Consider the following 15,399-nt stretch of genomic DNA (forward strand, 5'->3'; position numbering starts at 1 on the left):
TGCTGGTCCACTTTACAGAAGGGAAACTGCACTTCTAGGGAGCTAAGGCCTTGTTCAAGACATACAGCTATCCAATGGAGGACTGAGCCCCAGCTCCAGGGCCACACAGCAACAATTCTATGTCCCCGTCACATGCTACTCACATCCTCTGGCCTGAAGACTGAGACAGATTTCCCTGAATCCTGAGCGAATTGTCATGCTGCTGGGGACTCTGCCTGCTGGCTTGGCTAATCCCACTTCAGATGTACGCCCATGTCCCTGTCTGCACAGGAAAGCCCCAACTGACCTACCCTGGGAAGCGTTTTGCCAGCTCATCTTCCCAATGAAGATGGTGTCCACATTCTCTTCTCCCTGCTTGGTGCCCACCTGCGTCTCTTTGGAAGAGAGCCGGGGGAGGGTGTGGGGTGCAGTGTGTGTCATAACGTGGAATCAAAGTCATGCAGGGTTCAGGTGATGACCTGAGCTCTCATGAGCACTCTACACTTTCATCATCCCACCCAAAGTCACAATCGGGCACACGTCCAGCCAGGGAAGACCTGAGGGCACCTAGAGTAAGTGAGTAACTTGTTGAAAAGCACTTTTGCTGTATGGGCACTAGCATAGCTCTCTTTCCTTCTGGGGCCAGGGGTAAAATTCCTCAGAGGACCGAAGGCAACTTGGAATCTTTGCTCTGTTGACCATCTGAGATAGGAACATGTGGTGACCTGTCATTTCTGGAAATTGTGACTTCATGACTCGACCTTGTCTGTACTGTGAAGGTAGCCAGAGGGCAGAGAGACTTAGATCATGGCACACAGTTAGGCAGGAAATAATTGCTTTGCTTATTCTTCCAATTGTTTCCTAGTTGTCTTCCTTCCAACACCTATAAGCTGTGTTACATTTAGCATTAAATCTCCTTGGTCCTCAAATCACCTGTAACCTGAGACCAGTCATGTACACTGTGGCATTGCAGCATGGACTAAATGCTATAATTTCCATGTCTGGAATGTAGGAAGAATTAAAAATAACGATACTATTGATTCATGATCATCAGTAGCAGTCTAGTATTTAAGCAAAATAGTTAACTTCAGCAAATAGATGTCCACTAGCATTTATGACTGAATGTTTGACTGAGTACACTTGAACAATATATTCACTTGGCTAATACTAGGATCTATGATGATCAAAGAGCTACAATAGAAGGTGGGAAGTTTGCAAGCTAGATGCGGTGTTTTGCCTAATGGACCTCATAAAAAATGTGGAGACACAAATACATGTCTATTTTCTTAAATATTTGGCTAGATGAATTATATCCCAACTCTATCCACATGATGCAAGGACTTTTTTAAAGAATAGATGGAACCTACGGTTTCCATGACCAATAATTAAAACTGACCAATTCAAACAAATTTTAAAAAGTCAAAGATGATTATAATTTACAGATAAGACAGGAGACATTAAGCCATATGCTAATACAGAAAAGCTACAAAATTTACTTAACTATGTACAAATCCAAATACACCTTTTTTAAATGCTTTTTTTAAGTGGTTAGAATCTCTAACCACTTCTAAGCCAAGATTATTTGAGATAGGATTGAGTCTGATTGAGATTTGTGCACACTCGGTCAATATGCTTTTACATCTTCTCAGTTATTTACCTGGGTTATTCCTATGATTCTACTTATAATGTTTTTGTCTTTTGTTTGTGTAATAACTTCTTTTCAGATATTGAATTGTTTAGTGTATACTTGGATTCCTTAAAAAGTCACATGCAGAAAAAAGTGTGTATTTAACAGAACATGTGTACACCTAATTTTATTTTCTGGTAAGTCAAGCCTTAGATCTCAGTTATTTTTTTTCATAATGGTTTTGAGATTTTTTTTCATGATCCCGAGCTTCAGCCTCATGTATAAAGCAACCAGCGATATTCCAACTTCTAGAGGTAAGTAAGTAGCAGGGATAATTGGCAGTAACTGTGAACTGGGGAGGAACAAATCCTAAAGTTTCAAAAACAGTAATCTCAATTCCTTGGTGTATGAAGGGTGTCTGATGAGCAAGTGAAGAAATGAATTAATGAATTATGATGTGTATCTAAAGGTAAACGTAAATACTTTATTCTAGAAATAATGGACCAGTGAAACACATTCTATATCATTTTCCTACTGAAGGAGCTTCTATGATTATAACTTTTGATTGCTTCTATATTCCATTGCTTTAAAAATATGAAAAATATTAAGGTCACGATCACCTGCATTAGTCCATGTTATTATTACTGATTTATATACTGGGGTTAAATAACATTATATATGTCTATAGCTAAAGGAAATATAAATGTTTTAGCTGTATATATAGATACAGACACATATATACACATATGTGTTATATACATATAGACCATAACTGTTAACGAACACTACTCAGAACTCAATCATTGTAAAGGTATCATAAAACTTAAATACGCCTGTAATTTGAAAGGTTCTTTCAGAAATTAGACATCCATCTGATCTGTACTTCAGCTTTAAAGCTTAGTATCTTTTACTATCTTCAAAAAGAGGCACAGCCTAATCCTGTGCTTTAAAAAACAAACTCAAGTTAAAAATGAACTCAGGACAAGAATGCCTTGTCAATCTATGGAGCCTGCACAGGTACTGATAAAAAAAAATGGGTCCTCAATAAATGAACATTGAGTAGAATAAAAGTTCTGTTTTGCTTCCAAATTACAAACATACTTTTACAACCATACCAACCATAGGCTCTCCATAAGTTAAGACTGAGTCTGTGGTGCCGGGATACATAGAGCTTGGACCACTCCTCCTCCTTGCTACCTGCAGTAGAGCGGTTGCTTGTATCCAAGAGGCTGTTGTCCTCCATCCTGTCATCACAATCTCTTTTGCAGTCCACGTCTGGGCTGTAGTGCCGGGGTTTCATTAGCAGGGATTTCCTTTTGTTGACTGGGACACCCAAAGCCTGCTCTTCTGCTCTTCTCTTCTTCGCCATGGAGCAATCGTAGGCAACACTGCATAAGCAGGGCAGATTGAGGACATGGTAAAACAGCATTCACTGCTATTTGGCATTTGACTTTCACGAAACATAACTCAAAGCCTTTGGAAACTTGGGACTAGAGGTTTAGGGTTAGTCATTGGTATTAACAAAAACAGTCCATCCACAGACTCCATCAAAGTGTGCAGATTCTATTTTACTATCTATCACAAGAGTTTTTGAAAAATCATCCTTAATCCCGAGTAAGCATATGTTAATCTGTGCTTTGCTTGGTGCTACACTAAATACCCGGGGAGGATGAAATGAGCTTTGCACTGGCTTGTTAATCCTAAGAAACAGCTAATGTGAAAAATATACCACCAGATACACATACATTTCCAGGATGGGCAAATCACAAGGTTTCTCAAATAGTTGTTTGCCACTGAAACTGCTTATCTCTGTCACAATTGTGCCTCCAACTTGAGATGTGGCATATCTCGGGCTTTAACTTAAATGAAAGGCCACTGAACGAGGGGCAAGCTATGAACATTCAATCAACCCATCTCCAGGCACAGACACAGAAAAAAAGTGAAAAGATGCTCGCTATGTGGCATTCTGCCTTTGGATTCTTACCCAATTGGCACACAGAACAAACAAATAAAAGGAGAAGAAATAAGATAAGATTTCACAAAAAAAATGGACAGCAGTTTATCCTTATTCCCGTTCTCACATGGTTTTACTTGGAAATGCTCCTAGGAGGTCCTTTCAACACAGATTTCCTACATGTACCTCACTCAGAATTAATGCAGCTCACTCTACGTGTGAAGTTAGCACAAACATTCTCCTGGAAAGATCCATGAAGACCAGAGAATTTCGCCAACAGAGAGCCTATGAGAGGTATTTATTAAACGCTCTGTAGAAAAGTGAGGGAGATTTAGATGAAAAAGTCCTGAGGAGAGAATCCTGGACTCACAGTTACTAACTCCATCTCTAAAAGATGATTGAATTCTCAGTAATATTATTGATCAGACAAGTGCCTTAAACTGTTCTTGAACAGACATCAATGCAAAGATGGTGGTCTAGTCATGAAAACAATTTGATTATAGTCATACATAAATTCTTGAATATAGAATAGTATATGCAAAAACTTCCAAGGGAATGAAAACTGTCATTTCTTCTTGGGGGAAAAATGATTCTGGCAAGAAAGATAATTCAGGAGGTAGCTATCTCTCAAAAGAGATGAAAAATTACAGAATTAAAAATTGTGCTGATGGGAAAGTTTCACTGAGTGAGGTTTGTAAATAATGTTCTATGATGAGCCCAAATTGAAAGTGACTGTCTGCAGAAGGTAGAGTAAAAGAGAGCACAACCAGATGACAATGAGAGACTACAGAAGGTGGATCCCTGTGTGGACTGAGTCTGTTGGCTTGTGAGGGAAAGTCCAGGCCCTCAGTTCTGATGTGATGGGAGGGGCACAGGCAAGCAGAATTATGCCCACACTTGCCCTCCCAGATAAAAGAGACTCATTGTTGAGTGGGAAAGGGATGGAAGAGCATATCAACACTGTGGAGATAACATGAGGTAAGATATCATACCGTAGGGATAAAGTTCACAGGCATGTAAAGAAAGTTTAAGGAGTTCTCTAAACTTCAAAATCAAATAAATTTCCACCAAAATACACAAGTAAGGCCACTAAGCCATTATCAGGATTGTAGAAAATAGGAGAGGCTCATATGTTGTTCAGATTTTAAAAGCAGGACATCAAGTAGGTTTTAGGAAGTGTAGTGATGTAAGCCTGAAATTCATAGCATCGAAGAGTGAAATAGTGATTGCTAGGGCTGGAGAGGGGGAAATAGGAAGTTACTTATCAACAGGCATAAAATTTCAGTGAAAGAAGATGAACACACACTTAAAATGTGCTAAGAGGATAGATCTCATACCAAATGTCCTCACTACAATAAAACTTAAGAAAAAAGTGAAGAAGGAGGATGAGAAGGAGAAGGTGGCAGGAGAAGAGAGAGAGGAGAGTTTTTGGCAGAGCTTCCTGGATGCTTTTCCATTCATGAGACCAGGGGTAGTGGGGATGGCTAAGAAGGACTAGTTCATCAGAAAATGTTATTTCTTTCTTTGATGACTGGGGCATACATACTACCTGATCCTTACAAACTTTATCTTGTTAATATTATCATCCAAGAATACTTATAAAGACAAATAACATTCCCCAAACAGGATAACTAGTAAACGGTGGAGCTGATATCTGAGTCTAAGTCTACTGAATTCCAAAACTCATGCTCTCTCCTCTGTGCTGCCAGACCAGAATGACACATTTGGATAAATTCTGTATGCTTTTGACAATTTGTTGACATAGAAACTGGATAAAACAGTACCTGGCTAGTTGGAAGGAGGGTGTCTGCCCCAGGGCTTTGCCCACGATTTGGGTGCAGAGGTACATAATAGTTATTCTCCCTGAAGAGGGTACTGAGTTGTGGCAATGAAAAGCATGTTGCAAAATGTAAGAAATCCCAAATTCCCCTAGACTGGAGCAGTACAGTTACCTTTAAGAGATGCCTTTTAATAGTAACTAAAAAAATCAAATTCAATATTTGGGTCTAAATAATGACTGTGCAAGTGCAGGATAAGAGGATGGGTAAGGTTTTATCAAGAGTACAAATTTAACTTAAAATAAATCATCATATCATTCTCAGTGTATGTGAAACAACTTCAGGAATTCTTGCTATATAATTTGCCGCAAATAGTTGGGTCTTTCAGAGCATTGAGTTTCTCATCCAGCAAATGGAAATGATAAGAATTTCCATAGCACATTTTGAGGATGAAAGCAGTAGCATCTGTGCTGACAGTGACAAAAATAGGTAAAGACAGAACTACTGATTCTAACTCAGGGTTCCTTGGGCTCCATCAGCACTGGGGACGCTGTCCCTTTGTAGTGCCACCAACTCTCTCCCTGGCACACCGTGCAGAGAATGCTGCACACATGTCCATAAGTGCATTCTACTCTTTTAACTTATTATTTGTATTTACATAAATTACATTTACACATAACATTTGCTTGAAATCTCACATTCTGTGCATTTCTCCATTGTAAAGTACCCACAGCCCAGGCAGCATTTGGAGCTAAAATGAAAGGCTTTATAATAAATATTACCCTTTGTGTGTGCATGGAAAATGGTCTCTTTTCCTAGTTTTCCCTGAGGGCACACTATTTTGGCTTTATTGTGACACTTCAGTGTGACACTGCAATGAGGGAAAGCCATGCTTTCCATGTCACGGAGAGAAATGCCACAAAATGCTAACATATCTTCTCAAGGTTGCCAGAAATAATTTCCACTGGGTTGTGTTTTCCCATCTGCGGAGCTCTGAAATGTTAAGGAAATAAATGAGCTCTATTATCTATATTTTTCTAGTAGATGAGAAGGAGACAGAAAAAAAGACACTCAGCCCTGCATTTATTGTTCTATTCAATCAAACTGTTGCTTTAAACAGCCAGAGCTCCACAGGGAACTTTATCAATGCACCATGCACTTTCAACATCATATTTCAGGTTTTGATTTTATTAAAATATCTTCAAAGGATCTGTATTTACTTGAGAGAAACTTTTGGATTACATATTTGAGAAAAGCTCCCATTTAGAAATGTGAATTTTAATTTGAAATACTATTTCCTTTGATGCAAAATACAACTGAAAATTAAAAAATCACTGAGGCAAACAATAGTTAGATAACATTCATGATAAATTCAGTGCTGGAAGTATGTTTGTAGGTCAGTTTCATTAAAATTTCAGGTTTCGGAAAAGGTACAACAAATTGAGATACCCTCAATTCTCCAAATCTGTAAATAACCACTGAGGTCAGCTTATCTTCTATAGAAACCAAAAAATATGGGTCCAGAAATTGATGTATTGTGAGAAGCACCAAAATGAATAAAATAGAAATATAAATGGACATTATGAAATCCTGCATCCAACAAAGCCTTTTATGTGCTCCAACATTTCATGGAAAATTCATCGTAGGAATTGCTACTGATTTCTTCTAATTGGGCAAAACACCACAGACTCATTGAAAGAGGCCAAGAAGTATGAATTTGAATTAAGACTCAGAAGACTGACAGGAAAAAACAAAGGTGTGATGATTGAAAGGGAAAAAAGTATTATTTGCAGAGACATGATTATATTTGAGGAAAATACAAAAGAATCTATGGATAAAATTTTAAAATAGGAAGTAAACCTAGTGAGGTTGCTTTTCAAAAAATTAATTGTACATCTATAAACCAGTAATAAACAATTAGAAAGTAAAAATAACCATTTATAACAGCATAGAAATATGAAATACTTGGGAATAAATCTAACAAAATATGTGCAAAACCTATTCAAAACAAAGAACACATGGAAAATTAAAGACCTAAATAAATTGAGAGACATAAAATGTTCATAGAATAAAAGACTCGATATAGCAAGATTTCAACTCTCCCCAAATTTATTGGATACAATGCATACCCTACCAAAACCCCAAAAGAATTTTTAGAAAGAATTCAACAAGTTAATTTGACAATTTCTATGGAAATGAAAAGAACCGTGAGCAGCCCACCATCTTGAAGAAGAACAAAAGCAAGGTTTGAAGACAGATAATCTTGGTTGTAAAAGCTTATCACAAGCCTATATTACTTGATACAGGGTGTTACTGGTGCAAGCTTGACAGACTGATGGATAGGACAGAGTGGATGTCTTACCCACAGATAGATGGTATCACTGGAGAAAGTGTCACTTCTTCAGTGAATGGTGTAGGTCAACTGGATATCTATCTGAAGAAAAGGTCTTGACTTGTAACTCATATATATGTAGTTATCCTTCATTATTCCTGCTTTTATTTCCTGCTGTTTGTTACCCCACAGTCAACTGTAGCAGGATAAAACCTGGCACCTTTCTGCTCTATCCTGCCTAGGATGTGAGTCATCCTTGTTCAGTGTCTGACACTGTCTAAGTCACACATCCATTGGACATTGGATAGTCATCAAAGTGATCAGATCAACTGTCACAGTATGACAGTGATTGTGCTCAAGACTTAATAGAGGCCCCAAAGCACAAACAGCAGTGATGTTGGCAAGACGGACATGCCAGAAAGACTATAGAGCACTTTTTTAAGTGAAAAGGTACAAGTTCTTGACTGAGGAAAAACCATGGTATGTGTAGTGTTTTATGCTATCCAAGGTTGCAGGCATCCTCTGAGAGCCTCTTAAATATGAAGGTAGACTGCTGAACAACAAACAGTTTCTGGAAGACTATGGATTTAAAACTGAAACTGTAAAAAAAAAAAGAAAAGAAAAGAAAAAAGAAAACACATGTGGCCATACTTTCATGACCTTAGGAAAGGCAGAGATTTGTCAAGCAGTTTGCAGAAAGCACTAATTTAAATGACTGGTAAGTTACATCACGTTAAAATTGAAAACTTTTTGGCTTGAGGCATGACTCAAGTTGCAGAGTGCTTTCCTAGCAAGTTCAAGGCCCTAAGTTCAAACTCCAGTACCATGAAAGAAATTTAAACATTTATATCTCCAAAGGTATCAACCAGTATGGGGAGTTTCCCATCATATTCCATATCTCGATCAGTTTACACAGCATGGTCAGGTTGGGAAAGCTTACTGAGCTCTGTTCTTTCCATATGTACACCCACCTACATGCACGTTACACTCTTCAAAACAGCTTTTGAAAGATCTTTAGGTAAAAGCACAAGCCACAGAACAGGAGAAGGCATTTGTAATGCATGAAAAAAAAAGAATGTATATTCCACCAGAATATATAATGAATTCTTCCCAATATGTCAAAAGATCATGGATTTTTTAAATAGGCCAAAGACTTAAGCAGTCATTTCACAAAAGAGCACATTGCCTTCACAAAAGGTACACAAATTAAAGGTGCTCCATCTCTGTCATCTCTAGGGAAACTGAGGAACCCACAATTTGGTACCATTCCTGCCCATCAGGATTGATAGCGCACAGACCAACACCACCAGATGTCCATGAGGACCTGCAGGAACGTCAGTGCGCATTCACCACTGGCCTTGGTGAGCTGCTGTGGTTACTCTGGAAACTGCTCGTAAATATCTAATTCCTGATTGTGAATGAAAATCTAACCAGTAATCCAGAAATTCCACTCTCTCGCATACACCTGATAAAAATGCTCTTACATGCACCAAAAAGTGTGTTTCTTATGTTCACAGCAGGACACTGTCCAAAAAAGGGAAGCAGCAGTCCTTTGACTGCAGAATGAGTAAAATATGGTGAAACATTCACACACCTGTATAAACACTCCCCAGCCATGAGGAAAAGGTAATTATTGCTACAAATAATACAGATAAATTCCATAAACATACTGTTGAATGAAAGAAAGCTGACAACAAAATTGTACATGCATGAAGTCCCAAACCAGAACACCAGAACAATTAATTTCTGTGGGGAGCCAGAAGGGAGGTTCCTTTTGTGAGGGTTGTGATTCCGGGTACCATGAAGGGGACCCCTAGAATGCTGCTAAAGTTCTCTTTCCTTGTTTTGGGTAGTGATTCCATGGATATATTCATCTAGTAAAAATTCATATGGTTATACATATGTAATTTGTGCATTTTTCTGTAGGTGGGTTATACTTCAACAAAATGATACTTAAATAGTAAATGAGGTCAATTTGAAGCATGGTATGTTTTGTCAGTGTGAGTGGCAATTTCTCTGACTGACAGAGGCATTTATAGACTCCAAGCCATAGGTCTGGACCTCAAATGTAAGACTGTAAGCCAGGGGAGCTTAATGCTAAAACGTGTAAGATTTAGTGAGCATAGTTGCCCAAAGGCATTCAAATCCATTTATTAGAGAAAGTGGTATAATACTTGTATATTACCTACCCACATCCTCCTGGAGACTTTTAATCATCTCTAGATGAATTATAACACAGAATACAATGTAGATATTGTGTAAATAGTTGCTAGACTGTATTGGCTTATGGAACAATGAAAAGAAAAGTAGTGTGTATGTCTATGTACAGATGGATTTTTTCTGAATATTTTTAGTCCTCGGTTGGTTGACTCTTCTAATGTGGAGCTCAGGTACAGAGAGCTGGCTATATTTACAGTGTGCCAGGTAGGGTTCTAAACTATTTGAAAGTGTTAGCTCATTGAATTCTCCTAACACTTTAAGGGCTGGCTCCATTATACGCTAAACCTGAGAGAAGCTATGTTGTCAGTTATCAAACAGCCATTAGTGAAGGAGTCCAGATTTGAACCCAGTGGGCTGGGGCCTAAATTCTAGCCTATTATTATTTGATACTGTCCTTCAAACTGATATAAGGCATCACACTATTCAGTTATAAGACTTAATCCAGTGAATGAGCACGACTGTGGAAGGCTGTGGAGAGTTTTCCAAATGCTCACTCTTGCTTTGTATAGGCCAGAAATGAAGCCAATTGGTGAAATGAATCTGATTTAGAATTACAGCCCCCAACTTTTTTGTTAAAGGATTATGGTGAGATACTGGTGGGGAAGTTTTTTGTGACCTAGGAAAGGAAAGATCTTCCATGCACGAAGTATAGGACAAAGGTAGACTAAAGAGAAGTGATTCTTTTTGGCTGAGTATTTGTTTTGCAGATGTCCTGAAATGCTATCCACGTGTACATTGAGCACAATTACTCAAATATATAAATTATCTTAAGTAAGGAACCATGCCTGAACCATTTGCATGCCATACCATTATTCTACACATAGAATAATAATTATTAATTAGTGCGATTGACTTTGACTTTTTTTTTTTCTTTTACTGCTTTGGAATACTTTTTGGTAAAACAAACCAAATAATTACTAGAAAAATCAATGCATATGGCCAGTATTATATTTCCAGTTTATATACCTATGGAAATAAATTTGTATTTAGTGCCAAATAAAGTGGAAAAAAACCCTCATTTCCTTGAGTTTTTATTATAAAGAGAAGAGACAGAAAATTTGAAACTGAGTGAAGTACATAGTATGTTTGAAGATAGGTATTTCGGAAAAATAAAGAAGAAAAGGGGATAGGAGAAGCATGATAACCAGGGAACAAAGTTTCTGATAGTATTAGTCAACTTCACATCCCTGTAACAAAATTTTCTGAGATAGTGAACTTAAAAAAAGGAAAGAGTTATTTTGGCTCATAGTTTTGGAGGTTTCAGTCTGTGATTAGTGGCCCTGCTGCTTGTGGGCCTGTAGCGTGGTAGAACCTCATGGCAAAGTGTTTACCTCATGGCCAGATGGGAAAGAGAAAGAGAGAAGGAAGAAGGAAGGGGTCGTCTCACAATCCCCCCCTAAGGCCTCCCACCAGCCCTGCCTCCTAAAGGTTCCACCACCTCCCCACAGCACTCAGTTGAGCATCAAGACTTCAACATATGGGGTTTGGGGGACATTCCAGATCCAAACCATAGCAGACAGGGTGGTAAGGAAAAGCCCCACTGATAAGACTAAACTTTAGTAACGATCTGAAGGGGATAAGAGGAAAACATGATGAAAAATGCAGGGACAGAATTTTAGGCAGCAGGAATAGTAAGTACAAAGGTCCTGAGGCCACCCTGTGTGTGGCATGTTTGAAGACAAGCACAGAGGCTCAAGCATAATGGTGGGAGTACAATAGAGAGATCAGCAAAATAATGGATCCAGATGGTGCTCAGAACTGCAGATGATTTTAGGGACTTCTGACTCTTAGTGGGATGTGAAGACTTTGTAGTGCTTTGACAGAGTGGCATGTACTGATTTTCATGTTCACAGGATTACCCCAGCTCTGGGTTGAGAATAGGTAATAGGTCACAAGACCAGGAACAAACAGAGTGCTTAGAGGGTTACTGAAGTAGTCCAGATAAGAGATGAAGTGAAATTTATACCATGGTGGTACCACTGGGGTGGTGGGAAGTGGCCAGATTTTGAATGTATTTGGAAGAAGAAGCAAAGTGGAGTTATTGAGATAGTAGATATGGGATATAAAAGAAATGAAGAGTCAAGGATGATTGAAACGTTTTTGATTTAAGAACTAGAACTGTGCCATTATCATTGATGAGATGAGCGAACTCGAAGCAAGATTTGGGAGGGCTGGAGATCAAGAGTTAATTCTGGAACTCGTTAACTTTGACATTCTCACTGCTTACAGACAGGACGGGGACATTTTGGTTGATGCACTGAAAGTTCCCTGGACTCTCTGAGCCCCAGAAAGAATCTCTTTCTCCTTGCACTACATTGAAGATGATGCAGAGGTTTCTATTTTTCAAGAGAGTACATGTTTTCATCTTCCCTTCCTGCCTCCAAGGGAATAAAATCCAAGGTCAACACACAACATCATCTGGCTTGCTAAGGGTGGAGAGGGTCCATATGCCAAGGGAGCTGCAGGATCAAGCTAATAGTCATGGCAGGAGCTGGAGGAGTACAGATGGGCTGGATCCCAGGGGTGCTGGATCACAGGCATGGAACATCAAGCTGGATAAGAGAAAGTCAGTGTGGAAGCCATCTCTCATGTTACAGGATTTAACACTCTGTCAAGGACCCTAGGAGATGGTACTAGCATGCTGCTATATTGGCTCTTGAAAACCTAGAAAAGCAATGGTTCACTCTCATTTAGAAATTCCAGAACTGGCCAGGTGCCAGTGGCTCATGCCTATAATCCTAGCTTCTCAGGAAGTAGAGATCAGGAGGATCATGGTTCGAAGCCAGCCTGGGCAAATAGTTCTCAAGACCCTATCTTGAAAATACCTAACACAAAAAGGACTGGTGGAGTGGCTCAAGGTGTAGGCCCTGAGTTCAAGTCCCAGTACTGCACAAAAAAAGAAGGAAACTCCAGAACTGCTATTGAAAATGATAAGGTAGGAACTGGGCAGAAAAGTGGTCATTCTTGGAATGGATATCTTATATAAGTCATGAAACCCATACAATAAAAAGTCATGATCTATGAGCTGGAGGTGTGGTTTAAGAGGTAGAGCACCTGCTTTGTGAGTGCAAAAGCCCTGAGTTCAAACCCCGGTATCACCACCACCAAAAAAAAAGGTAATGATCCCTTTGCCAAATTTTTTGGGTTAAGGCAGTTCTCAAACTCAGAACCCAATAACTAAAGAAGAAGCAAGTTCCCCTCACGGGAAGTCTCTATACGTCAAGTCTATATGGCAGTTCCCCTCCCCCCACCCCCCAGAGTTTTCCCATAAGGACCTATGGTTACGTCCCGTCCTTGGAGAATGATTTCCCAAGGGAGGAAAGACTGCAGAAGCATTTCAGGCACTGTTGGACAGTGTCTGAGTTGATACCTAGGGACTGAACTGCTTCGTGGCCCTTGTTAAAACAGGAGATGGTGTAGGTCATCAACGGAGCCCTGTCAACAGGGTGTTCTGGCTTCATAAATCTGTCTCTTGGTTATATGCCTGGTCTTTGCATGTATAATTGGAACAGACATATATGTAGGTTTCTTGGCTAATGGGATAAGAGCTAATAAAGTGGGAATGTGGGTAGAATCCTCTAAAACTTCTCCTTTCCTATCACAAAGTAGTAGATCCAAAGCACAATACTGTGGAGGGAACTCTGAAAACTTAGAGGATGCATGGTTGGTGGTCCCTTATCATTTTCTACTTAATTCATCAATGCGGACCCTAAAAGACTGACTCAGAAAGTTGACATAGACAGTGACTAATTACCCCAAATCCTAACAAGTAACAGTTCTTACAGCAGTTACTATTCCAAATATAGGATGATTGTCTAAGCAGATTAACGAAGTCTGATGCTCAACCTTCCATTAAAAGGAACGAATGTTGATCCTCCCTCCCATACCTTGTGTAGCTGGGATCACAGGTGTGCACCATCATATTTGGCTGATTTGTTGCTATCAGATCTTATTAACCTTTTTCCTGGAGCAGCCTCAAACCATGATTGTCCCAATCTCTGCCTCCCAAGTAGCTAGGATTACAGGCATGAGCCATTGTGCCTGACTTGGCACAATTTCTTGAAGAAACCAACCAGTCACTGGACTTATACTACCTTTGAATGGAATCTACATAATCTGGGTATGAGTTTGCTTCTCCTACCTTCAGAATCACAACCACTTCCATTGAACAAAGACATACAGCATGTTTGCTCTACCAACAAGAAGTTCTCATACAACACATTACACTAAAGAGACAAAATCTTGAGATTCACTGATGCCACCATGTACCACAAAGTCCCAAACTGCTACCCTACTGGAGAGATAGAATAGCCTTGTGAAGACATAGCTGAGTTGCTGCTGGCTTGGAGGTGATATCTTGTCAAGATCAGGTGCCTTCCTGTGGGACAATATGCACTCCAACTAAAAGACGAATTTGAATTGTCTTGGTTTACCATGACTCCCAGTGACCAACCTCTGTATATTTCTGACCCCCAAATCTAGGTTCTGTGAGTCTAAATATCCAGGTTCCCAAAGGGAAAAGACTTCCACCAGGGTAACAGTATGAATCCTCTCAAAATACGAGCTCTGACTACCTCTCACATGGACTCCTCAGGCTTAGAGATCAGCAGACAAGGAAAAGTGCCACCATTCCCAGCAGAAACCCGACTCTGATCAATGGAGTTATCAGCACTGCTGTTAGATTCTGGGGGCAGGGAAGGACATAGTTGGTACCTAAATGGTTCATTGAGGGGTCTCCTGGCTGTTTCTGGCCCAAATTTGACAGGGGACTAGTAAGTTAGAAGCCAGAGGATCAGAAGATAAAGGCTCAAATCATGCCACTAGGTAAGCCATCAAGAACAGCAGAAGTACTTGGCAAGGATGATGGGAATGAGTGGAAGAATAGGCAGACAATGAACATAATGCATAAAGCTGTGAAGATACAGACTGCAGTGCTTGTTATGGTCTGTCACTCCCCTCTCCTCTTGTCAACACTAAGGTACTCACTTCCTCCACCTGCTGAGTGTTGGGAGATGATAGACCTTGGCCAAATCCATTTCTGGGAATTGCACTTAGCCAGAGAGACATTTAACCCCAAGTCATATCCCATGGGACAGTTTGCCTTAGGGCAAGATCAACTCTAAAGAGCAAACCAGCTGTACAGCTTTCACCAGGATGGGCTGCACCTTCTGTTGCAAGTGTACTGCAATTCACCTGCATTCCTACTCAACTTCTCCCTCTGCCTGATTCTGCCTCCCTTACACCTACAAGGTACGGATACATGGTCTTGGCTGAAGTATGTGAGTTTGCTCTTGACCATGTTTGAATAAAGACAGTGAGTTCATGATGATCCATTTAGAAAGCCAACAGACATTGATGCTTCCTGGTGAAAGATATGCTAACTTATGTGACAATAGTGGATTCCTTTGACATATGGTTGTCACATTGCTCCACTAGGATATCCATTCATGGTGAGTTTTTAGTTTTTATGTTCAATTTTAAAATCTAAAAACAATCAGATTTCAGTGAC

At 39.6% G+C, this 15,399-nt stretch overlaps 1 protein-coding gene across 3 annotated transcripts in view; it reads right to left on the reverse strand.

Annotated features, from left to right (window-relative positions):
- St18 (ST18 C2H2C-type zinc finger transcription factor) overlaps nucleotides 1-15,399 on the reverse strand; it is a 104,361-nt gene that overhangs the window by 57,275 nt on the left and 31,687 nt on the right. For all 3 annotated transcript variants that reach the window (XM_074068530.1, XM_074068529.1, XM_074068531.1), the window contains one exon: nucleotides 2,804-2,994. In XM_074068530.1, coding sequence (XP_073924631.1) covers nucleotides 2,804-2,994 — 191 coding nt within the window. The remainder of the gene's footprint in view (nucleotides 1-2,803; nucleotides 2,995-15,399) is intronic.

The sequence above is a fragment of the Castor canadensis genome, chromosome 3 (assembly GCF_047511655.1).
Source record: "Castor canadensis chromosome 3, mCasCan1.hap1v2, whole genome shotgun sequence".
NCBI classification, from domain to species: Eukaryota; Metazoa; Chordata; class Mammalia; order Rodentia; family Castoridae; genus Castor; species Castor canadensis.